General features: G+C 37.2%; 1 protein-coding gene across 4 annotated transcripts in view; it reads left to right on the top strand.

Moving 5' to 3' along the window:
• The window catches only part of RAPGEF5 (Rap guanine nucleotide exchange factor 5), a 115,401-nt gene that overhangs the window by 21,063 nt on the left and 67,216 nt on the right, over positions 1-27,122 (top strand). For all 4 annotated transcript variants that reach the window (XR_015797859.1, XR_015797858.1, XM_025171762.2 and 1 more), the window contains exons 4-9: positions 2,046-2,167; positions 4,262-4,430; positions 5,283-5,349; positions 10,973-11,021; positions 19,054-19,130; positions 25,649-25,774. Coding sequence is in view for 2 of the 4 variants with exons in the window: in XM_025171762.2 (XP_025027530.1) it covers positions 2,046-2,167; positions 4,262-4,430; positions 5,283-5,349; positions 10,973-11,021; positions 19,054-19,130; positions 25,649-25,774 (610 nt within the window). In the remaining 2 variants the exon portion in view is untranslated. The remainder of the gene's footprint in view (positions 1-2,045; positions 2,168-4,261; positions 4,431-5,282; positions 5,350-10,972; positions 11,022-19,053; positions 19,131-25,648; positions 25,775-27,122) is intronic.

The following is a 27,122-nucleotide window of genomic DNA, read 5'->3' as shown; positions in this document are numbered from 1 at the left end:
GTTTTGTTCTGTGCCAAGATGCTCTGCAAATTTCAGAGGTGTAAGAGTATCTATAAAAATCTAATGGCGAGACATGGATGTAGTTTCAGTGGAAGAAGGACCACTTAAATGCCTTAAAAAGATATGCCACTGGCCTCCCCCAAAGCCCAAGTGAGCTCACAGCTAACTAAGGGCCTTCCTTGGACTGTTCACTATGGTAAGATGCAGCAGAAAAAAAAAGAAGACATAAATTGGCACTAAAATATGACCTGGATTGCAGCCAACCAGGGTTTCCCTGACAACAGCAAACACTAGCAGACTTCTTCTTAACATATCTGCCTGATTACTGAGACTGAATGTTGCTGAACAGTTGGATTAGAACTGGATATGAGCTACAAAAGTGTGGACAATCACTAGATGGCAAGAAAGAGATACAGAAGCCTAATGTCTTGCTACAATTTACTGACTTTTGTCTGGATTTTTGTTGCCTTAGTACAGCTTTGTGCTTGATTGTGAGTTAGGTGTCTAGTATGTATATGTGAGTGTATATGCATAGCAAAGAGAGCAAACTAGTTTGGTTGATCAAATAAATAGGTGGCCACTGAACAAAAGCATATTTGCAATACATAGACTCACTCCACCCTTCGCTAAGAGACATTATTTTGTGGACACTTATTTCGGGTTTTATATATGTAGGCATGCCAGGGGTGGGGGGGAGGAGCACCATTCTGGAGGCCTTTCATCTGTGACTGAAAGATGTGGCTCAGGACACCAATCATTAAAGTGGCATGGATGTTATTCTTCCCCCCAGTGTTTGATATTCTCAGATAAAAAATAGGCCGAGGGCAGGCACCCATTTTTAGTGCTAAGTCAAGGAAACCAATCACCCAGAGCAAATTACATACCACTGGGCCAGTGTGATACCAACCTACCCTCCCTCTTCTAATTGTCTCACAGCAGGTGTCCCTGTTTTGGGCAACCTCCTTGTACTCTGTTGCCAAGCATATTTGCTGCCTGGAATCATACAGAAATTTTGTTTCTTTGCATCCCTGTACAACTGCAAACACAAGAGGCAACTGGAAATAGCCAGAAGGGACCTGATGCTGTTATGGCTTCTTGCTTGGTGATTCCCAGTTCATAGCACACATCATCTGATAAGCCTTGTGAATTTGGGCTAGAAGACACTTATTCTGGACAGTGTAGGGAGGAGGGGATGGCCCATGAGGCTTGTGCAGGGAAAGCTGAAGCTGGGTCAGAGTTTGCTCCAAGCTTTGGAAAAGTTTCATGTGTGCAAGCCTGAAACATTTATTATCCCCCTAGGGTCACAATCTACAGTTTGAAAATCCCTGAAGTAGGTAATTTTTTCTTTTGACGTTCATAACCATCCAGCTCTGAGCAAGCACTGGATTTGATGACCTGAAGTCCCTTTTAACTCATACATTGTATGGTTGCATAAACTATGAGAAACAAAACAAAACAAAAAGTAAGGAAAAATTAAGGCTAAAGGATGTATGATGTTCATATATGAACTAAGTTAATGTCAACAGCAATCTCTTTTTGGGTCTTTGTAAATCAGTGAAGTATACAGTAATTGCTGGAGTGTTGTACCTATTAGGCCTGTGCAAAGCATTCCGAGTGGGATTTGCTCCTTGAAAACTCAGTACATGGAGGCCTTCACAGTCTTTTCTGGATAGGCTTTGCGCCACCAGCTATTCCAGTGGAAGTGTCTCACAGCAGCCATGCAGAGGTTCAAGTGGCTGTTTTGACAGCTACCTCTTCTGGATATGTAGACTCATGGCAGGAGATCTTGGAGCAACTGTGCCAGCTTTGGGAGTGAACACAGGTACACCGAGCTGCAAAATTAGATGTAAAAGATTATTGCACAGTCATGATATCTATGTTCATTTTTGTCACCTGGAATTAAAACTAAATATGTGCCATTCAGTTTAGGTAAGTATATTTCAGCATTATATGAATCAAAGGACAATATATGTTTATGACATGTGCACTGAACATATTTTCTTGTAAATACTTCAGGATTACAGCTTTGGTCTTTGTTTTGTTAGGCAAAGTTGCATTGGATCTGAACTGGTAGATTGGCTTTTAAAGTGCTGTTCTTTCATTAAGAGCAGATCTACAGCAACTGGTATATGGCAGCTACTACTGAATATGGGAATTGTGTTATCAGGTCAGTTTTACATAGCAAGTCCAACCTGTTGTGGAAGGTGTTCAGTTTTTCTTGTTGTTTTCCTCTTTATCTGAGCATTAGATATATGATGTATGCAAAAGAAAGAAAAAGAGAGGGATATTATTCTGAAGTTAGTTTCCCTTAATCTTGCTCTCATATCTTTTATATCCTGAATAATTACGATGATATATTTGCTAGATATTTATACCCATGAAAATACATGACGGTTTTCAAAATCACTGTGGTAATTTTTAGCATTGTTTCCTTGACATTATTCCCATCAAATTTCTAAAATCTGGGCAGCAATAGGATCTATAATTCATGGTATGGTTATGGTATTTGAAAATAATTTTTTGACTGAATAAGCCTTATTTTTCCTATTTATCTCTTCCTCCTCTTCAGTCATGTTTTTTGAATGATATTTTTGATAGTAAGGCCCTTTGGGGCAGACAATTGTATTCTAAGGTGGCATGCATGTTGACCATGTGCGCACACACACATACACACACACACTAATAAATATACTAAGGATTGCTTTGAGAGTTATCTTCACCTTTTTTCATGTATTAGTATCACATTTATCATCCACGTCCAAGCCATTGCTGAGTCTGGCCTCTCCATTTATCTTCTTTATTTATGACTGAACTTCTTGGTCATCTCTCCTCTAGATCTTTTTACATTGGTTCTTGCTTGTGACATTTACCTTTTATTCAGATAGCTCAGAATGACTTGCTTAATGTAATGTTTCATTGTTGTTACTGTGCTTACTGTACTCCATACGGCTTTGTGTCTTTCTTGAATCAGTTCTGCATGACTTCTCGAAAACACTTAGGATATTCTGTGTTTTCTTCACTAAATGGGAGGTTTTTTGCAACATAGGGCTTGCAGTCAGGTGTAATCAATGCAGGTTCACCCAGCAGCAAATTTGTTGCATGAGATTCTTGTACTGTTCAAGCCATGCTAAAGTATCCCTGCTTTTCAGTAATTGCTTGCTGCAACCATTTTTTTTCACAATGTGTGCTCAAAATATGCATACCTATATATGCCTGCAGATTATTTTTTCCTCTCAGTGAAGAAACTCTCCTACAACACAAAATGAAATGATTTTGTTTGAAAGCATGGATTTGTTTGCTAGAACAGACTGCTGCCTAACAAAGTTATTCCTAACTAGCACTTTGTAATGCACAGAGCCAGTATTCATAGGTAGAGTAGTTTAGGCAGAAGACCAGCATGGACTCATAAAAGAGATTTTCAGAAAATGAAACTTTTGTTAAGAAGGCATAACTCATTGATACTGCTGATCAGGAGTCAAATGGTTAGCTGGGAGTCATGAGCTATGACTCCTGGTAGGAGAAATATGGTTTAACAATGGTTTGGTTAATTTCTGTTTTGTACAGCATGACTTAAAATATTTGAGGAAGAAAATAATGGAGAAAGCAAATTCAGGAGAGAGTTATTACTGATCTATAAAGTTCTGTCTGCAACCCATAGAGTAGAAATGGGAAGCTACTGAAGAGGGAATAGGAATACTGGTGTCCATAGATTGTAGATTAATCATGTGCAGCTAGTGCAAAAAATTTTTCAGTTCAATCCAGTTTCTTCCACATGTATCAGTTCCCATAACGCTGGCTGAGAATTAATGGCGGTTGTAATTCAGTATATCTGGATGCTATATTGGGGAAAGCTGTACTGTGTGTTCTACATACAAGAAACCTTGTGAAGAAATCATGATTGATTGGCATCTGTGTATTGGTCCTTGCCATCTTCTTCAAATTGACTACGTAGACGCACTCATTGTTTTTCTTGCAACAGTATAGAAGTGTTCTTTCCTGTTGTTTTGCTACTGCCATTTTCAATATATTTTTTTTAACTTTTCTGTCTAGTCTACAGCCCTGGAATTCCTGGGGGGTTCCCCCATACAAATATCTCCCTAACTGTATAGTTTTCAAGTCTATGCAAAGTCTGCCAGGTGCTTCCACTTGACGAATTGTAGACTAAAGTTAAATTGCTTGGGTGTGTCTTTGATTTGTGGCAAGCAAGCAAGAACCATTTTTTAAAAGTTCACATAATCATTTTTTTCTTTTCTTTAAACAGTGGATAGGCAGATTTATTTTCAAGACAAGTATGTTTTCTATCAGTTTTCATCTGATGAGTGCACATATCTGTTCTGTGAATATGAAGGAGAAAAAGGATGGAAGAATGGTGTGAAACTTTTACTGAAGCTGGTGCCTGTTACTTCTCCAAGGATTAATATGTGTAACCTGTAAGTGTTTTTCTATTAGTTACTGGCTGACTTGCTTCACATATAACCTAAATGCTTCTTATGGCTTAACTTACTTTTCAAACATAATTTTAATAAACTTTAAAAACTTTGCAATTAATATTTCTTGAAAAACCCAAGTTATTAGTTTGAAATAATATACATAAATACCAATATAATTACTATTGTATAAATGACTGCATAAAAATAAACGTAAACTATTATATTAAAAAGAGCTATTTTTTCCTTATGACTTAGCTTTGTATAAGAATGAAGGTATTACGATACTTAGCATTATATGTGAATATAATATTTGCTTGTAAATATAAATAAACCCTATGGAAAGAAATCTTATGAGAAACTTATTGATGGGAGAAACTGAGATTAAAAAATCAGATGCAGATCTGACAGTGATCTGCTATGTTTCTTGTACCTTATGTCATATACACATTGGAAGTCAGTGGCCTTCTTGATTCCATCTATTCATCATGAGAAACTGGTAACTGAGGTTCATAACGTTCACCCTTCTTTCTTGTCATTAAACTGAAGAGTTTATTTCCTTGTGGTGCCATTCTTAAATTAAGGTTGCTATTCAGTCTTTATATGTGCCATTCAAGTAACGTTAGTAACAGATGCTAAAACATTCTACCCTTTGGCTTTAGCAACAGATTTTCTTCTTAATCTAAGCATATCTGATAAAAATAAAGGCATTTGGTTGTACTGGTGTTAGGAACATTTTAATTATTTATATTATGTCTTAGTCACAATAGTCTATTTCCTTGTTTCCCCGTGCATTCAGACCAATCCTACACCTCAGGTGTACTATGAGCTTTTATTTTCTTTTTGTTTCAAAAGGGATAACAGAAGAATAGAAGAAACAGCTGAAACCAATGCTGAAATTCTTGCTCGCCTCACAGCAGCAGTAAGCCTTTCTTAAAGTTTGTAGGATGATTTTAATTAGTTACATAAACATTGTGTTTATTGTATTTATATCTGGACAGTAAATCCTCAAAGATTTTTTAAGGTGATTAGCAGTGGAAAAGGCCCAGAGCAATACTAATTAATATTACATGTAGAACAGAGGTAGTTATTAGAATCAGATAAACACAGACTTAGGGTAAGGGTGGCTAAAATGTGAAGCAAGGATATTGAAAAGCATGGGCATATTCAAGGATTTTGATAATCACTTCTAATAAGAAAGTTGTTAATGGGCAAGCTATTAATGGGAGAAATTTTGAAATTGTTTCAGACATGTGCTCTTTGGACACCAGTTGCTCTGGATATTTGGGGGACTTGAAGTAGAGGTTTGAATGCCTTGCGGAATTTATTATCCACATGTCTTCCATTAGCAGTAAAAGGGATATTACTGATGTTGGATTGGGGGATTTTTTAAATAATAGAATGTAAGTATATGTGGCTTCTTGAGAGTGGTTAAGGCATTGCTGAGAAAGATCTTCTCGGAGGTCCCACTGAGTTCAAGCCTATTAACTTTTGTCCATAGAGGAACTGGGCAAGTACAACTTGTTGTCTTGACTGATCTGCATCTGCCTATTGGAACTGGAACATCTTTGGCCAATTCTGACTTTAAGGTCACAAGCTCATAAAATATATTCATTTGGCAGCACTTTGTTCAGCATTCTCCAGAAGAGTGTGCAGGGAGGACCAGACATTAAACCATTAATTTAGATTCCTGCCCACAGGAAAGTGAATATTAATGTCAGGGATTAGACCAAGAGATTTTCTGTCTGTGTGGAATATCTGAATATGAGCACTGTTAGACCAGTGTTTCTGCTGGATTATTCCTTTAACATCAACTGAGATAAGGTTTAATAGTTCAGCACTTGTTGTTCCATGCAAACCCAATTTAACAGTTGAAAGGGCATATAAGCAAAACCCTGACAGAAAGAGGAAAACAATATCCTGATACCATGTCTCCTGTAAAAATAGTATTTTTTTTTTCAAATATTGTTCAAAACAGATACTCACCTTTTTTCCCCCTATTCAGTAATTTGCAGCATTAGAAACCATGTGCTCCTGCCTACTGTAGGAGGATGTGTTTAACTTTCATAAATAAAATAGCCTTCCTCACCCTCATGTCTTCCAGCTCTTTTGGATTATAATGCCCCTCATCCCTGATTGTTGATCAGGCATGCTCATGCTGATGAGCATTGTAGCATTTATTTTTAAACATGCCTATAGTGATCTCTTTGATTTTAGACAGCTTTGAAATACAGGGTTTTTTTGCTTAGCATGTAGACTGAATAGTTTATTTTTATTGCTAGATGTTTCATATCTGCCAGTAATGTCTAGTTAACAGAACTGAAGTATTGCAGAATTTGGTTTTTCCCTTAATGCATCAGAGAAACACTTTAAATTATTCATTGTTTTGTAATTTTAATTAAAAAGAGTCCTGGCAACTTTGCCCATTAATGCTTATCTTGCCACCTTTTCATTTTTTAAAAATAAAACTTCAGTGCTATCTGTTTAATTTATAATTTTAGTCCTAAAATGTCTAAGGAGGAAAAGCTGTATATAAATATTTTAAAATAAATGTCATCCTCAGTTGGTTCAGTTTTTCTTCATGAAAGGTGGGGGATAGACTGATACTGCATTCTACAAGTAAAGAATAGATCTATATACTACTAAAACTCTTGTGTCTATAACCTTCAACTGGGCAAAACGGTGCATCGTAGGGCAACAGTTTTTGAACCAAAGTACCTCAAATGGGCTAACTTACAGAATGCGTCCAAATTCTGGGACCCATGACTCCCCTTGGATTGAAATTTGGGAAATTTATGGTTGCTTCAGCACTGCACTGCAGCAGTCAGGCCAGGTCACGTGATTGTCATAGGGATATTTCTGACCTCTTTCCCACCTCCCTCTGTCCTGTGCACGTAGTTGGCTGACAGCAAGGCCTGATGTTCAAGCAGTGATTGGCTGCTTTGGAAACGAGGCAGAAATTTGAAATCTCTTAAGGGCAGTTGGTGGTGAGGGAAGGATGGGGGAGTAACTTGCCTGCTAGCACTCTAGGGCTGGCTGGGGGGTGTCAGTGGTCGATGGGTGAGTCCTGTTCCTCCCTCAAGGGAGGGGGCCCTTGGGGGCACACTAGAATGGGGAGTAGGGGTGCAATATTCCTCATTGGTCTGTGGCTCCTTTTGTTCCACCTCTCCCCCGCAAAGTGGCAGGCAGTTCTGCAGGTCAGTTGAGGTGGAGGAGGAGGCTTCATGGGGGCTCTCCTGAGGATGATGAGGGGAGGGCAAATGGTGCAAGCCTATAGTATGTGGGAAGGCAGGCAGGCAGGCAGGCAGATTTTTGATCCTCCCTGCCAGCTTCCCACAAGCAAAGTCAGTGGGGAAGCCGGCAGCAGGTTGCAAGTCGCTCACTGCTTTTTTTTCCTTGGTCATTCTGTTGAGATAAGGAAATACCTCTGAAATGACCCAATGGGTCACAGGTTGTCTAGTTATTTACTAATTATGTAGAAGAAACCGTTATGCTTGGAACAGGTAGCTACACAATAAGCAATATAACGAGCAGTTATCAGGGATCTGGAGGCCTCTAGGCTAAAAGATATGGAGGACAGCTCATTGCCTATTCTTATTGTGGATAATTATGCTAGAATTAGGCAGGGATTGAAAGATTAAATACTGCAGAACTGATACTGGAGTTCTGGTCCCAAATAATATCAGAGGTTGTTGCATTAGAACAGTGTTTTTCAAACTTAGCAACATCCTGGCTGGGGAATTTTGGGAATTGAAGTCCACAATTTTAAAGTTGCCAAGTTTGAAAAACACTGCACTAGACTAATCAATACATTGAATAAAATTAGGAAACTGCTTTCACATCAGCCTAGGTTAGGGTTATAGGATTATAGTTATAGTTATAGTTGGGCTCAGTGAGGAGGAATGTTAGGGAGGAGGAGATAATACTGTCCTAACCCTTCTGTAAATCAGAAATTGGCAAGGTGGTCCTCCAGGTATTGCTGGGTTTCAAGTCCCATAATCGCTCACACTTGACTATGACGGCAAGTGTGAGTAGATTGGAATTAGAGTTCAACAAAATCTGGAGGGCCACATATTGTTCTTTCATGGTATATTAGGCATACCAACCTCCAGCTGATCTTTACAGTCAGTATAGCAGTGCCCATCTACTAAAGAAAACACAGTTAAACATATAATCTGTAATGTATTGGACGCCCAGAATTGCAGGCTTGTTTCCTACATCATTAAGGCACATTGAGAGACAAGCCATTGGAGATAAACTCTGAGGTGAAGGAGGCAGCAGAAGATCAGCAGAAGCCATTAATGGCCTGTGTGTTTGGAGAGCTGTGCAGTGGTATGGCCTGGGTTTACCTCTCTTGGAAATCTGCCCCCTGGGTTTCAGATTTAGCATCAGCTGAGGTCTCAGGATATGGTAGAGGGGGTAGCTGTTGTCATCCATGTGACTTTGCTGGTATCAAGAAATTGCACTGATAACCAGATGTAAGACCTTATGTGTGAGGTTAAGTCCAAAGGGACAGTTGGGTTTGCTGTTGGTGTACCACTCTCCTGGCTGCACAGTGGCATCCCTGTCAGGACTGCTCAACCTAATTGCTAAGGTGATGGTGCTATTCCCCAGACTGGTGATGGCTGGGGGACTTTAACCGGTCTTCCCTGGGTGACGGGTCTGGAGTGGCCCAGACAACCATGAACCTGATGCAGCTTACATATATGAGAGGTTAATCCTAGATCTGTTTTTTGTCTTGGGGCAGAGACAGTGATTTGAACATGTGGGCATTGAACTTGGCCCCTCGTCATGGACAGTTCGCATGCTGATTGCTGTGGAGGTTCACATACAAACCCCTCTGTATGTGGAAGGATCAGTTAGATCAGTCTGTCCCAGGTGCCTAAAGAATCTAGTTGGTTTTCAGAAGGTTCTTGAGTTTTCTGAGGATCTGGTGGGCAGTTTGGTCGAGACCATGATCATTGATTGGAATGGGAGCAATTAGGTGCCTGAGCAGATTGCAGCCACTCCCTTCTCGTGGATCCATTACAGCTCCTTGGTTTACTGAGAACCTCAGTGAGATGAAGCGCCAGAGGATATGGCTATTTCCATACTCTGGAATTCCATCCCTCCTCTTCTAGGTCACGCCTTCTCTTTTAGGTTTCAGAAGAGCAGTTAAGACATGATTATTCTATCCAATGCAGAACTGTATGGTGTGATTGAAGACCTGAACTGGCAGACCTGTGTTTTTGTACACTTCTTTTGGTATACTTTTGATACTGTATTTAGTTTATTATATGGGTGAGTTTATTTATTGGTTTTGAAGGGTAGTTTGCTTGGTGATGTTTTTGATCGTTAGACATCCAGAGCATTCAGGAATGCGTGGCATAAAAATAAAGAAAATAAAGTAAATAAATGCATTTATTTGTTTAGACTTCTACATGGAATTGATAGCCTGAACTTACCAAAAGCACTGAAGTCATTTGCTAAGTTAAGTCCTGTTAACCAACAATAATCTCCATGTAAAATATTAATTGAATTGTAACCACATAAAGTAAAATAAAGCTTTTAATGCATAACTAATATGCCTTTGTGAGTGATGTAGCTCTGCACCTTGGTCTTTTCACTTCTTGCTTCCCTCAATTCAGGGCCTACTTTTGATTAAGTACATTTGAAAGTCTTTTTTTCTGAGTACTTATTTCTTGATGAGTCAGACTGAAACTTGTAAATAAAGGAAATGCATGTTCCCTCCAAAACAATAGAAGGGCGAGGGACTGTTGAATGAGAACAGCTGTGTTGAATGATGCCAAGTTAGTTGAAGTGCAGGAAATAACTCCAAAGGGTGCACTTTTGGTCAGTCAGAGACAGTTTATTTCAGTCAATTAAAATAATATGTAAGAGCTGTACATAAAACAGTGAATGATGGGATGGAAGTTCCTAGGACGGGCAGGAAACTGTTAAAAGGGCTAGACATTAAAGAAATACAATTCAGTTTCTTAATTTAGGCTTTCAAATTCCTTTATAACTTGGGCCAGTTTGAGTTGCTTATTTGTGAGATTTATCTTGGAGACTCTTTTCTATTTACCCTGGCCTAATCAAGTTTGATGAGTGACTACTGGGGAGAGGTTTGATGAAATGAGGGAACTCTGTGTGCCAAATGTGTTGAAAATTGTATATTGCTTCTCATATCTTATCCCAGTTTTTAGATTTATAGATTGGTCATAACTCTGCTGAAGTTAAAATACTTTTTTCATGAAGTTAATACCACTTAGCTAATGCTGCAGTTCAGCTCTACAGCATTTAGTGGATCATACATCCCAGGAAGTATAATTAAGGCTTACAGCTGAACTCCATTCTGGTCTTGAATACAGGATGATGGAAACAGGAAATTCAGTCTGTCTGTATTACTGCTCTTTGTACAGGCAGCAGATAAACTGTAATCAGTGGGAGTTCCACTGATATTTAACCATGAAACAGCATAAATAGTAGAATCAATTTATGTACTGTATATATGTAAAAACATTCTATCAGCATATTTGTAACACATTATCTTCTTGGTGTGCTAGGTGCAGAGGGAACTGGCAGCTGTTCTTGCCATGAAAGCAAGAAAATCAGGTGAATATACCAAGCTTTTGAGTCTACATTTTTGAATAAATTCACAGAAGGAAAAACAGAATAGATTGTTTGAATGTAACAAGAAATATTTGCTGGATATTTTGGCATTTGAGAGAGAGAGAGAGAGAGAGATATGAAATATATCAGGTTTTTTTCCTTTCCTGTTCACCTGATTAATATTTACTTGATGTATTATGACAATAATTGATTTGTTCCATTTGCTTGCATTTTTATATTTTATAAATTAATACATTAATTTGAAATACATAGGTTTCAATTTTGAAGGTGATGTTTATTTTCACTGTTAAAGTAGCTTATTTGTGATCAAAGGTATGTTTTTCAAAACTGCCAATACTTAGGTGACTTTGTGTGGAAGTTGCACAAAGTAGGGCTGTGGGATATTTGCTATTGGGAGGAACCTTGCATATCCATGTCTCTTCTAATCTTATGTAATATCCTGGAAATATACCATATTTTCAAGGGAAAAGCTTTGTTAAAATTCTGGATTATAATTTAAAATTTTGAAATGGATACACAGAAGCAACACCCAGTTCACAACAGGTGAAAGCTGAAAAGAAGGAGCAGCTTATTCTACCCCCGCTTCCATGAGTTACTTCAGTCCCAATTTATCAGTTAAATTCAGAAGCAAGTTTGTGTATCACCTTGAAGGTACAAGGGAAAATGCCCTCCCAACAGCTGTAAAGTAGTTTCCAAGCTGGTGCTGTGAGATATTCTGCAATGGTAATTTCCAAAATCCCGTTCAGTTTAGCTGTCTGGTTTGAGTTATATCCTAACACACCTGGAAGATGGCAGGATAGGGAGAGCTGCAATAAGAATTGTAGCTTTGTTTTAGAGAATTTATTAAGAAAGGGTTAGGCAAAAAAACACAAGAGGGCAAAGAAGTTTTTCAAACTAAGCAAATGCTATTGCAGTTGAAACTGCAATTTGTTAAAATATTTGTTTATAATGTTCTTGATACAAAAAATAATTATAATAGCTAATTATATCATTAAATATAAAAAAAATGATAGGAGAAATAATTTCAGCACTACAATTGTGAGCAAACATGGAATTAGACTTTTAGGAAATACGGGGCACATTTCTGAGAAAACATTTATATCATCATAATCATTGCAGATAAATGTCATAAATAGTGTTTCTTCCATGTTTAAATGAACTTGTGACTAATTTTAGCTTATCCGTATTAATTGGAATACATTCTTTGTAAGTATGCAAAACATTATTATTAGTTATTCTTCAGGCATGGCTTATTTCTCTTGTGGTCAATTAGTCTGAGTAGAGAAAATGATCATAATGAACTTCCTTTATAATATAGTGTCAAACAGGCCACATCACAATTTTTAAATTTTAATTGCAAAGGTATTTTTTGTTGGCTTGTTATTTTATTTTGGAAATGATGAGATTTTACTTTCCTTAATATCCCTAAAGCTATCATTTACTATATTCCTAAATGCTAGAAAATTATAATAAATGTACTTTTATATTTTGTAGATAAATAGATCTGGTTGGTAACATCTGAAAAATAGAGCCTTTGGAACTGACTCTTTATAAAAACTGAACTAGCATAATTTGTTGTCTTTGCAAATTCAGTATTTGTTTTTACACCTCGGGTTAAAAAAAGTTAATGACTATATGCACAGCAGAGGTAGGAAATTCCATTGCATTTCATATTCTTGTTAATTTAAAACTAAAATATACTCAGTCAACTATACTCGTAATGTAAAAGTGACATAGGCTATTGTTGCCTTATTGATCCCAGCAGAATAAAAAATGTAAAAAAATAAAAATAGTCCTGCTTGGTGAAGAGGAGGAAGAGCTACATATACATATGTGTATTATGTGTTGTTTTGATTGCATCTGTGTTTGTTACAGCAGATATTGTCAGAAGTACAGTAAGCTGTTTTGAAACTGAAAACCTGAAAGCAATGTTCTTCACAGCAAAAATTACTGAAGCAAAAATCTGAATTTGGAGAGGTGGTTCCTGTGTTTCTTGGTTCTTTGGATATAGATCAATAGACCAGAATTGTGCTTTTAAATGTCTACATTCCAGTGATACCTATTTAGCATCCTTTTAATTTTTTTATATATGTTACTAAATACAAGACTAATAACATTTTCTTTTTTGTTTCTTAACAATTGTGTTTTTCTTCCTTCTGGATGAAGATTTTTATTCATCTGATTTCAGTTGCTATCTGTGAGACTTTCATGTGACTTGCATACTAGCAAGTTGATAGAGGGAAATTATTTTTGTGCGTGTGTGTTAATTTTAAAAATATGAATAGTTGGGATGAAGGAAGACCACCGCACTCAAATGAGTGGTGCTAATTCAGTAATCTTGCTTTCCTTTCTGTTTAACTATCTACTCCTCCTCTATTTAATCATCTACCATTTTCAAAGCAAAACCGTGGATCTCATAATCTCAAAGCCATTGTTATGAGTTTCTTATGTGGTTTTCTGTTCGGATTGTTAATGTTTTGGAAGCTGTATTATAAATATAATATTGCCAGCAATATAATTTCTGTTTGATGCTTTCAAATAGGGTTGTAGATCTAATGCATAACATAAACATTTGACATGGCTGGTGGGAAATGAGGTACTTTCCCATATTTTTATGCAAAAGTCCCTGCAATCTGAGCTATAGAGTAATTTCCTCTCTCAAATATTGTGGTAAGGAAAGAGTTCAGTTTATACAACCTGGTGTTCTCTGGATATTTAGGCTCCATGCTAGCTTTGAGTTTTGTAATCCAACACATCCAGGGTATGCAACATTGGGGAAGGCTGTATTATTCTCTTAAAATGAGTTCCTATTCTGTGTGAGTCAGTGGAGGAGGGGAAGTTTTCTCCAATTAGCATTTCCAACAATTGAATTGTCTTGCATTTTATGTATCAGCTTAACAAAGTAGTCAGTGCTGATATTAACAGTTCACCCTGTAAAAGCTAAAGAGAGGAAGTTGACACCTTCCTTGGCTATATTGTTCCATTCTGTTTTGCTGCAGAATATATTATACGTTGGTCATTAGTCTGTGTTGAAAAATTTATCTCTGAAATCTGTGGTTTAAAAATCCATTTCTGCACAGTATAGCACAACAGTGTTTCCCAACCTGGTCCCCTCCAAATATTATTATCCAATTATCTAGCTAGCAATGTTAGGGAAGGCTGCTGTAAGAGAACTGAAGGCTACGGATTAAATTTTAAATTGTATTTTGAGATAAATATAGCAAAAGCATTTTTTTTAAATGAAGCTGCTGCTTAGCTTTATAATAAGTTACAGTCCAGAACCTGGTGCATAACTGGCAGTCATATAAGAAACTTGTAATTTAGATACAGTAAATACTCAGTACAGATACTTAGAAAACATACTACTTAGTACATAGTAATATATACTGATATTAGGGCATTCCGGTTTCTTTTCCATGTTACCAATTGAGTGAATTTTATTAACTATGCTGAGATAGATACACACACATGCAGAAACATATACTGTTCTTGGGTGAAAGTACCCAGTACACTAAAATGTTTCTTTTATAATAACCATCTTTGATGTATTATGAAAAGTACACATTTTTCATACAGTCAGCTCCAGGTTACTCTTTCTAATAACAATTCCTCTATGCTTTCATAACTGGGTAGCTATAGTATCCATAATTTCTATTCAGGGTCTTATAAAAGCAGTTTTTCATGATTTTATGTGTAGGTTCTAGATTTTTGTTTAAATATTAGGATTAAATATTTAAACAAAAATCTAGAACCTGCACATAAAATCATGAAAAATTGCTTTTATAATTCAGTTTTCCTCAACATACTACAGCCAATTCTGGTAAAAGACAAGGCATACTCTTGGGGTTTCCTCTCCAAATCCATTGTAAACCATCTTGTGGAGCTAGAGTTAGTTCCATATTCCATAGATTTCAGATTGGGATAGGATTTTCTCTGGCAAACTAATAAACTAATAAAAGTAGAAGTCAATAATGGAATTACTATGGAGTAATCTTAATTTTAACTGAAAGAAGTAATACGTGATTATCGTGTATCTTAAGTGAATCTTCCATTAAGGTCAGAGAAGGCTATTTTTACTGCAGAAATTAAATAAACCTTACTTAGCAAGAGCAGTAATCCATTTTGTCAGTAAATATACCCAGTCTCGCTCTGAGCAAGCCTTTACTCTATTATTGGTTTTATTTTGAAAATCTTGAAGGAAAATGCTTCCTGCTGTCCACAAGGGAATAATGAAATAGAAACAAGGCATAGCATCCTGATCTTTAAGTGGCTATTTAAAAAATCAACATCCTAAATTCCTTAGGCTTGTGGGGACATGAGTGCATTTGAAATTGCACTTCAGCAAGCTGATGTTATTTAACATTCTACCCTTTATTCATGGAGCTGAACCTTATTGCATGGATAAAACAAGAAATGCCCTAAGTATAAATGAGGTGTGGCTATAATAAAACCGACTGCATTTTTGTACTTTGGTTGCACTACATGTGCATTATTGAACTGATATATGGCTCTAAACACAGTTTTTGGGTTCCAATTATAAAAATATCTTTTGCTTTCAATGAGGGGATGAATAGATGAGCATTCTTTCTCTTGCCATAATAGGAATTTTTATTGGAGGCCTTACTACAACCCAAAGATTCTCAAGATTTTGAGACTGCTACAGGCAAAAGTTTCTAGAGAATTCAAATCTTAAATTTCTGTGCAAGTCAAGATTTTAGAACAATTTGCAGGGTATTTTATAGAGTACTGAAGAGAAGGTTTGGCTGCTCAGAGGCTTTCCGCACTAATGCCTACCTGCATCAATCAAACCTGGGCCAAAATTAGTCAGAAATGGTAAATCTGAGTTAGTTGGAGTGTGGTTTAAAGGTGGGAGTAGAAGCCATTCCCATTCTCAATTTTGTAGAAAAAGAATGAGAAAATCAAATTGCCAGAATTCAGTTACTCTCTGAGATCTTGGGATAGAAGGGGGACACGCCTGGAATATAAGTACTCCTCACTTACAGGCCGCTCATTCAGTGACAGGTCGAAGTTATGATGGTGCTGAAAAAGAATATTTATGACCACTCCTTGAAGTTGCAGCCATCTCAGTGTTTCTGTGATCTCGTGATTGCAATTTGGGCACTTGGCAACTGATGTGCATTTATGATGGCCACAATGTTCCATGGTCACGTGATTGCCATTTGCGACCTTCACAGCCGGCTTCTGACAAGCAAAGTCAATGCAGAAGCTGGCAGGAAGTCGCAAGTTGCAGTCACGTGATGTTGCACTTAATGACTGCAGGTGATTCACTTAACGATCGCAGCCCGAACTGGTGTCTTAAGTTGGGCACAGTCATGTGACATTTCACTCTATGACCATGTTGCTTGGCAGTGGAGTTGCCAGTGCCAGTTGCAGTTGGTAAGTGAGGATTTCCTGTACTTGTGACCTCATTTGACCTAGAGAGATAGATTTAAAAGACATAAAGTTAAATACTGGAAAGTGGAAAATTGTTGCCTCATTTTAATATTTTGGGGGGGAAAACTGTTACTTGCATAGTATATTATCTCCTGATTTGCATAATACACAAGAAATAATTGGGATATTCCCGAATTCTTAAACATAGTATATAATGGAGCCTACATTTTCTGTCTTATTAAGATAATAACACTCTTGACTGCATTGTATCCATCCTAATTCTTCCCAGCTTCATAGTGAATTGACTGTTTTGTTTTCCCTCCAAATTGCTGCCAAACTGCAGCGGAACTTCCCAAACACCTCAATCTACAACAGGATAGTTGCTTTCTCCATGTGGTTATTCTCCATATTATCTTTAAAACATCAAATACAGCCTTTCTGTACCAGAGTGGAATGTTCCCAGAATTATTCTTGAGCTTAGAATCCTTTGTGCCATCTAAAAAATCCACACCAATATTAACTACAGTGAAATAATCAGTGTATAGAAAGTATTTTTAGGAGAGGTCCAGATGGTAAATGATACAATATATGTCTGAAAAAAATACAGGTAGTCCTCACTTTACCAACCACAATTGGGACTGGCAACTCCAGCGCTAAGCTATGTGGTTGTAAAGTAAAATGTCATGTGACTGTGCCAGATTTACGATGTCAGTTCGTTAGTTCCAGCTGCGGTCATTAAGTGAATCACCGTGGGTCATTAAGTGCGACTTGTGATTTCCTGCTGGCTTCCTCATTGACTTTGCTTGTTGGAAGCTGGCTGTGAAGCTCACAAATGGTCACATGACTATGGGATGTTGCGACCTTTGTAAATTCATGCTGGTTGCCAAGCACCTAAATTGTGATCGCATGACTACAGGGACACTGTGATGGCTGCAACTTTGAGGACCAATCGTTAGGTCTCCTTTTTCAGCACTATCAAAACTTCAAACTATTGCTGCATGAGTGGTTGTTAAAGAAGGACTACCTGTATATTCAGTCATTCCCCATGCATGTATACGTACTGCTCGTGTATCCTTGTATGTGCATAAAAAAGCTGGACCTATTTAGAATTGAAGCTGTATGACTCCCTGTATTTCATTTGCGTAAGATCCTACATATTCAGAATCTTAGAATAGTAATTCTTAGAGCTAACTGGATTTGATGGGCTGCACTTTGTACCACTTTTCAATGAAAATATAATAAGATATTTTTAATTTCTTCAGTTTTCTAGCAAAATAATGGAATGAGTTAAAACATCATACTATACCATACCGTTTCATTTGATTTAATATATTGTGTGAACCCAGTTACTGTAGTTTATGAAGAGTGTTTATAGCTTAATTTAATGTGTGAACCATGTCACTGTATTAGTGTTCTGCTATGGTTAGCACTTTTTACTGCTAACTAACTACATAAAGATAATACTTGTCTTTATGTAGTCAGTAATCTCTGTAATGGTTAGAGTGTTAGATTAGGATCCAGGAAATTCATCTTTTACTGTAAGAGATTGCTCAGTTGTGAAGCTCATTGGATAGTGTTTGCCCAGGCATTTTTTTGATTTATTTAATAAATATATATTCTCCCCTCCCCCCCGCCTCTGATCTCATATACATGACTCTGGTTGGCTAACAATTAAAAACAAAAACAGGATAAAATAACCAAAATTTAAAAACAACATCAATAGCACAGAATAACTGCCAAGAACATTCACAATGTCCTGCATTCAAATCAGTCATGAGACAGGCTCACCCATACTGCCAGGGCCCTAGACTAGATGGCACAGCCCAGTTTCTAATGCCTTGCAAAAGGTCAGCAAGGTAAAGGGAAGGTCTGGTCTCGGGGGGGATGATATTCCAAAGGGCGGGCACTAAGGCAGAAAAGATTCTCTTCTTGGGTCCCTCCAGATGGAACTGTCTAGAAGATGGGACCCGGAGCATACCTTTAATGTGGCTGTAAAGGAGTTCCTGTGAAGATAAAAAGATTTAAAATAAGGCTGGCCGATAGTTTGGGGAGGTTTCACTGACGACTGAACGTAACAGTTTGTCCCAGATTTTTTCTGGCTGTTAGTACTGCCAGCTACATTCTGGTAGTGATTCTTCACTGTTTTAATTTTGTTTTTTTCTATTATTTTTTTTTACTGATGGATGTTTTTGTTTTATTACTTTACTGTAAGCCTTTTCATGATTTTCTATGAAAATACCTTTTTAGTGTGTGTGTGTATGGGTGTGTATACATACACACATATATACATACATACATACACCACACATACATCCTGCTGATCTCTGTGGAAGAAAAGTAGAATAGAAATATAATAAACATACAGTAAAGATCTCTTGTACTCTCTCTTACTTGTATGAAAGGAATAACATCAGGAGGTTACCACTGCACTACTAAAATATGACTATACTTGCTAAAACTGTAATCAAAATGTTTCTTGAAGATGATGTATCATATTAAATGTGGTAGTAAGTTGCTTTTAAAATGGCTGGAATCTGTATATTGTGGGGTAGAATGTTAGCTTTCATAGTTCCTGTTAGAAGCTCTTCTTATATTATATCTTTTATTTCTTCTGCTTTAGCGATGAATCAAAGTTATGACAACTGCAGTGGAGAAGCAACAGTGCAAGAAGATCAGAAGGATACCTGTGATGTACAGGTAGAAAATGATTACTCACACATGTCAGCGTTTGGGGGCCTTCTTTTTACATATGTCACTTGCTAATATTTGGATACTACACCTCAGTGCTGCTAGGCACAACATACAAAACTATATGATTTTGTTTGGGGCTTTCTGCTATTTAAAGATCTAACCTCCTGGAAATCAGGTGTGTAACTGGAGTTTTACCTTTATCCTTTTTCATATTATTATATGTATCACATCATTTTTAGTCAGACCAATTCATATTCTAGTTACATTCTAATTTCTTAGATTAAAATGGATATGACTGAATTAATACATTATTTTTGGGCAGTATAATTTGTAGGTATAGCAGGAAAAGCAAAGCTTAAAGCTCCTTATACTCCATGTACTAGGGCCATAATACATGTAAGTTCCTCTGTGCTTGCTTTAGAATTAGAGAGAGGAAAAAATCAGTTATTGAATATATCTGAAAAAGAATGTAAAATTTGGCCCTAAGTGGAAACCTTTGCCCAGGGAACAAGAAAAAAATAACTTTGCTATAGACTGATGCCGGATAGGAGATGAAAACACACGTCCGTATCAAGTGGACAGTGCATTTCTGTTGTAAGATGGTAGCTACTTGGCCATTTATGTGAGAAATTGTATCACTGCTCTTCTTCTGGAATTTGTCCTGCCTATGTGAGGCAAATTATTATATAGCCATAAAAAAAATTCTGAAGAAAAAAAATGGTGTAACATTTTGTCAGTTGTCAGCTCCAGCAGTGGTTCTTTTTTATTCCTTCTCCAAACCTTATTGCATTTATTTTTCCTGATGTAGCAGGCTGACTCTGCCACTAATTAAGATGTGTCTTTGAATTAAAGGACTTGGCAACCTAGCCCTTGAGGATATGGATGAATTCCTCTGTTGACTGTTTAAAATTCAATAAGGGGGAGTCAAATTTACCTCCTTCATTATTTAATGTATGATAGCTGCCTTCAACTTGATGTTGAACTGAGATGAACAGATGTGCTGGATTAGGCCACATTAACTAACTATTATGGGAGTTGGCTCATGTCATTTGGAAAAGGCTGATATGTGGAACAGTAACTTCAGTAACATTTTATAAGCTCAAACCTGACACAACATGATGGGTCTGTGCTGAATGTTTCTCTGTTTTGTCTAAGTACCATCAGTGAAGTTCACACCACTGGTAGAGGGCAGGTTAACTCTTTGCTCATACTATTTAATGATGCAGTATGTTTTAATATATTTTTTATTTGTTGGTTTTAATAGTGTACACCACCCTGAGTTGCAGGTCAACTAGGCAGCCATATGAAATGAATGAATGAATGAATAAATGTTTCTAATTTTAATCCCTCTTCTCTGTTTGCTCCATATGGGAAAATAGACAGGATCTTTTGCACCAAGTTTAACTGCCCAAACGTTACCCACAGTCCTTATTTCTGGAGACTTTCGGTTGTGTTGGTCCAGGAACACAATTTATCCAGGAATATTGGGAAACTATAAATAATGACAGAGAGAATGCTATTTCATTTAGATATAAAATGAATACATTACATTTACAGTATTTACTGTACATCAGTGGAAGGATTTATCATTTGGTTGTCCATAAATTCTCCCGTCAGGCTGGCTCTGCTTGCTGTCCATATTTAGTTTATATAAATGGTCACTTCAAGGTTTTGTTGTTCAAGATTTAAAAATAAAGGAATTCATTAAGTATTCATCTGCTCTAATAAGCAGCATGGTAATAAGATTATGCGGGTGAATTACAGAAAACCAAAGTAATTCAATTTCAGTGAATCCAGTCATTTAATTTGTCTAGAAACTCCTTTGAAAATTTCACAAATTTGGTAAAGTGCATATTAGCTAACATCCCATTTTTTATGTTATAGCAATCATTGGGGGTGTTGAACTGGAATGAAACAGAGAAGCCCAGTACAAGATCGTGTATTAATTCACAGATTTGACCATTTGGTAGCACTAATGAATGTATTCTTCCTGTAAAAGAAATTGTTGGTGAATATTAAACACTGTTTACAAAGTAATAATTTGCCAACTGTGTACCGTGGGACAAAAAAGTATTTAGTCAGCCACCAATTGTGCAAGTTCTCCCACTTAAAAAGATGAGAGAGGCCTGTAATTTTCATCATAGGTATACCTCAACTATGAGAGACAAAATGAGAAAAAAAATCCAGAAAATCACATTGTCTGATTTTTAAAGAATTTACTTGCAAATCATGGTGGAAAATAAGTATTTGGTCACCTACAAACAAGCAAGATGTCTGGCTCTCACAGACCTGTAACTACTTCTTTAAGAGGCTCCTCTGTCCTCCACTCGTTACCTGTAGTAATGGCACCTGTTTGACCTTGTTATCAGTATAAAAGACACCTGTCCACAACCTCAAACAGTCACACTCCAAACTCCACTGTGGCCAAGACCAAAGAGCTGTCGAAGGACACCAGAAACAAAATTGTAGACCTGCACCAGGCTGGGAAGACTGAATCTGCGATAGGCAAGCAGCTTGGTGTAAAGAAATCAGCTGTGGGAGCAATAATTAGAAAATGGAAGACATACAAGACCACTGATAATCTCCCTCAATCTGGGGCTCCACGTAAGATCTCACCCTGTGGGGTCAAAATGATCACAAGAACGGTGAGCAAAAATCCCAGAACCACACGGGGGGACCTAGTGAATGACCTGCAGAGAGCTGGGACCAAAGTAACAAAGGCTACCATCAGTAACACACTATGCTGCCAGGGACTCAAATCCTGCAGTACCAGATGTGTCCCCCTGCTTAAGCCAGTACATGTTCAGGCCCGTCTGAAGTTTGCTAGAGAGCATTTGGATGATCCAGAAGAGGATTGGGAGAATGTCATATGGTCAGATGAAACCAAAGTAGAACGTTTTGGTCTAAACTCGTCGTGTTTGGAGGAGAGAGAATGCTGAGTTGCATCCAAAGAACACCATATCTACTGTGAAGCATGTGGGTGGAAACATCATGCTTTGGGGCTGTTTTTCTGCAAAGGGACCAGGATGACTGATCCGTGTAAAGGAAAGAATGAATGGGGCCATGTATCGTGAGATTTTGAGTGAACACCTCCTTCCATCAGCAAGGGCATTGAAGATGAAACGTGGCTGGGTCTTTCAGCATGACAATGATCCCAAACACACCACCCGGGTAACGAAGGAGTGGCTTCGTAAGAAGCATGTCAAGGTCCTGGAGTGGCCTAGCCAGTGTCCAGATCTCAACCCCATGGAAAACCTTTGGAGGGAGTTGAAAGTCCGTGTTGCCCAGCGACAGCCCCAAAACATCACTGCTCTAGAGGAGATCTGCATGGAGGAATGGGCCAAAATACCAGCAACAGTGTGTGAAAACCTTGTGAAGACTTACAGAAGACATTTGACCTCTGTCATTGTCAACAAAGGATATATAACAAAGTATTGAGATGAACTTTTGATATTGACCAAATACTTATTTTCCACCATGATTTGCAAATAAATTCTTTAAAAATCAGACAATGTGATTTTCTGGATTTTTCCCCCCATTTTGTCTCTCATAGTTGAGGTATACCTATGATGAAAATTACAGGCCTCTCTCATCTTTTTAAGTGGGAGAACCTGCACAATTGGTGGCTGACTAAATACTTTTTTGCCCTACTGTATATAATCATTATGTTCAATAAGTTTTATTGGTTTGCCAAGTGTGAATCAGAATCCTAACAATTTTTCTGCTTCTCTAAATTTCTGATTGTGTGCCAGAATGTCTTACCTGCCAGAACAATACAGAGAAAGTTAAATTCATAGATTGCATTAAATAGTAATGTTGTTTGTTTGCATTTTGTGCTAAGCCATTGTAGTTAACAGTATAGCCTGATTCTCCAAACTAGCCAATTCTGATTTATTTAATAAAACATAGATAAATAAGTACATGGTTTACTATGATGTATGATTTTTTGTTTGGTTGTTGTATGCACAGTTACAAATTGACAAATGAACATCTGCAGATTCATAAATGGAATGCAAATCTCAAGGTTAAGGGAAGCTGAGATGATTATTTTTGTGATTTTTCTTGTAGTCAGCAGGAGTTTTGAAGGTCTGAGTGTAAAGCTAGAATACTTCTGAGGACAGAGAATCCTTGTTAGTGACATTGAGCTTAAAGGGGTGAAAACAATTTGTTCTCAGTTTTCTCCAAGAGATCCAGTAATTTACCTTTGTATCACTTTTGGCTTATTCATTTATTAGTGTGATATTTTGCCTTTAGGAACATAATTTTCAGGGACCATTTTACTATTAAGATAAGATTGTAACATTTTGCTGTAGTGCTGCAAAATCACAGTGGTATTTTTTTTTTCCTTTCAAGAGAGAGAAATCTGTGCTGTTCCAAGTGTTCAGTACAGGTTGTTAGGGCATCCAGTTTCTTCAATTTCATTAATGCATGGACTGATGACAATTCTTAACACGCAGTTAGTGATTTTTTAATAACGTACTCAAAGTGCACAATAATTAATAAAAAAAATCTGGTTACATGGACTAGAATAATTTTTTTTGATATATGATCTACTTATTGAACAAATATGGAAATGCAAATATGGAAACAATATCTGAACAATTGATAGAAAATGAAAGATTAATGCTCATATTAAAGTAAATGTACCACTGTGAATATCCTGCAGCCAAAATTCCCAGTCAGAAGTAGGACTTTATATATCTCATTCTTATATCTTTGAGCCAGTATGTACAGGAGAGGGAATCTATTCAACTACTATTAATTTCTAGCAAGTTAAAATTAGACTTAGTGATTAAAAGCAGGATAAAGCAATAATGGGTAGATGTGATCATGCAGGGAATGAATTTGTGGAAAATCTGTTTAAACTAAATATATTTTTAACTTTGAACACACTTACATGTAGTCCTCACTTAACAGTGGTAATTGGGACCAGAATTTCTGTCACTAAGCGATGCAGTTGTAAAGTGCAACATCACATGACCATGCCGCTTAGCGACAGTAATTCCTGCACTTCCGGTTGCCATCATTAAGTGAATCACCACTAGTCGTTAAGTGAGGATGTCATGTGGTCACCATTTGCAACCTCCTGCTGGCTTCCTCATTGACTTTGCTTGTAGGAAGCCGGCAAAGAAGGTTGTAAATGGTGATCACGTGACCGTAGGATGCTGCAATGTTGTAATTGTGAGCTGGACACCAAGCGCCTGGATCATGATCACATGACTGCAGAGATTTTGTGACTGATGTAAGTATGAGGACCAGTCGCAACTACCACTCATTTAGCACTGTTGGAAGTTTGAAGGGTCACTGAACGAATGGTCATTAAGCAAGAACCACCTGTATTTCCTGCTTTGACCACAGCCATTTTCCCCTTGTCCTGCTCCCATAAACTTCCTGACATATTCCACTAGATTCATATGTGGTGTTTGGTTCCAAAAAAGTGGCACATCCAAGTTACACATTAGGGTAGGCTTGATCTTTGAGTTGGTTTTCCAAGCTCTGTAGTACTTCAAAGAGTAAACAAGGTCATGACAGAAACAAAATGCATTTCTTAATGAAATGCAGGTCATATGATTATTTCCCATATTTTACTACTTTCTCTCATTTCTGATTTAAATTACTGCATTTCTGAGGAGCTCTGGAAGTGGTTTTATTGTTTACTGTTGCACATATATTCTACCTTTTCTCTGTAAGGTGGTGTATATGGGGTTTTCTCCTAATTTAATTCCCTCAACAACTCTGGACTGAGGTAGAATGATTGGCCAGAATCACTCAATGAACTCTGCAGTCCAGTGGTGACTTGATCCTGGAGCTTCCTGATGTAAGCCCAACTTCTTTAGCACTACGCTACCAGTGTGAAAGACATCAGATTTACTTATATCTAGATTCTTAGATTCTGTCTATATGCACATAGAGACATTTATATATCAAGATGCTGTTAGTTATCTTTCACAAATACTTGATAATAACTCTATACCAAATAAATATTTATTTTTATACCTTTCCCATCATGTCTGAAACAACAACAAAAATTGAATATATATTTGTCTCTTGTCTTTTTTATCTAACATACAAAGAAGGGTGGAGTGTGTGAAATAGAAGCTGTGCTGTTATTTTTAGGAATGACTCTCTTGCTCTCCATCCTTTTCCAGGGCTGTTCTTGGCTAACTTTCCCATGAATTTGTAACTTTTACTGTGGTTCTCTTATGTAACAGGAAACAAGTTGACGGGAACAAACGCACTGCCTGCATATCAGCTGCATCCATAATAGCAGCTTACTTAGTTCAACATTGCCTTTGCTTTGCTAAGCAGATAGCATCGCCTAGGAGGAGGAGGTTGTGTGACTGTTTGGTGCCTGTTTTGTTTCTTTCTTAAAGCAAGAAACAGCTGTTTGCTCAGCACAAAATTGGAACAATTCAGAGGGTGAAATGGAGAAGATGGGTTTTTGGTAAAGTTAAAAGTTTGTCAGTGTCATGTCCTGGGATTGTGGATTTAAGTATCTCTTTCCTTTCCCACCAACACTCAAGGCAGGAGTTATGTGCAAGCTTCAAGAACGAGAAGATATTGGGCACCTTGAACTTGTCCAGAAGTTTGCAAAAGAAAATTGTCATGTTCCACAGGCAGATAAAAGAGAACCAGGGAATACAGACCAGGTAGGACATTTTTCCATTTTTTTCCAAATAGTAAAATAATTGGATACAGTCCAGCAATGACTCACAGTGGAATCAATGAAATTTAATTTTCAGTGTAATTCTATGAATACCTATTTAGAAGTAAGTGCTGTTAAAATAACTTAATCTACATATATATGTGTGTGTGTGTGTGTATGCGCATGTGTGTGTATGGAGAGAGAATGAGAAAGAGAGAGAGGGGCAGATAGATAGACTTAGCCATAATTGATGACCTATTTCATATCTTTGAATGGGACTCATGATTTACTTTTTGCATCTGCATTTTTGTCAGATTCTTCCCCTTCGAAATAAAAGTGAACTTTTGAATCAGGCTTCCTGGCACCTTCCAGATATATTGGTATAAGACCTCCTAGAACTGTATTCCCAGCACATTTGAAAGGTGCTAGGATGGGTAAGAGCTTTCTTGAGCTGTTTAGAACTGATTAAAAAGTCATGCTCCTGATGTGATACAGCAATCTACTAGAAGTGTCGGCATGATCATACTGGCTGGGAATTCTGAGAATTGTAGTCCCAGGGACATGGAGGGGTCCAAATTGGAGAAGCCTGGATTAAATCACTAGTAACTGGCCTGATACTCAAAGAGATTATCCTTAGCATTTAAACAAAAGGTATGATGTAATTACACTGACCTTTTATTATCAATATATGTTAGTTAGTTAGTTAGTTAGATAGATAGATAGATAGATAGATAGATAGATAGATAGATAGATAGATAGATAGATAGAGGAAATCCAACCAAGATCTTCAGGTGTTTCTAAGAAGTTTTACTCTCTTGAAATATATGGACCCTGTATTCTTGGATACTGACAGTTCCTGTGAAATACTATTATTTAACCACAAATCCCAGTCATTTAAAGTGAGGCATTCTACTTCTCTCAGTTATGAGATCATTTTTCCTATGATGCTTCAATCTTGTCCTTGTTAATACATTTAATGTACTATGTTTTGAGGGGTTTTATTTACTACTGTAGTTTTCTCCAGATTTTTAAAAATTACAATCACCATCATCTCTAGCTATTGACCATGTTGGTAGGGGCTGATGGTAATTCAAGATAAATGAAAAATACTCTATCAGAATTTAGGGTTAATTCTATGCGACCAAACATACTTATATTACTGAAGAACACTGGAATAAAGTTTTTTCCTCCAAATTTTGTAATAATGGTGATGGTGAGGAGGATATATTTTTGGGTATTTAAAAATGGCAAAACACTGCAAGATGTTTTTTTATCTTAGGAGTTAATTATACTTGGGAGTAAATTCTGTTGTTATCTTGACTTCTAGTAGGGGACCTTTGCAGAGTCCTATT

This window comes from Python bivittatus, unplaced genomic scaffold (assembly GCF_059951505.1).
Source record: "Python bivittatus isolate LINGU-HERP-01145 unplaced genomic scaffold, Pbiv_v1 ctg000610_np1212, whole genome shotgun sequence".
In the NCBI taxonomy this organism is placed as follows: domain Eukaryota; kingdom Metazoa; phylum Chordata; class Lepidosauria; order Squamata; family Pythonidae; genus Python; species Python bivittatus.
This window is presented reverse-complemented; position numbering and strand designations above follow the sequence as displayed.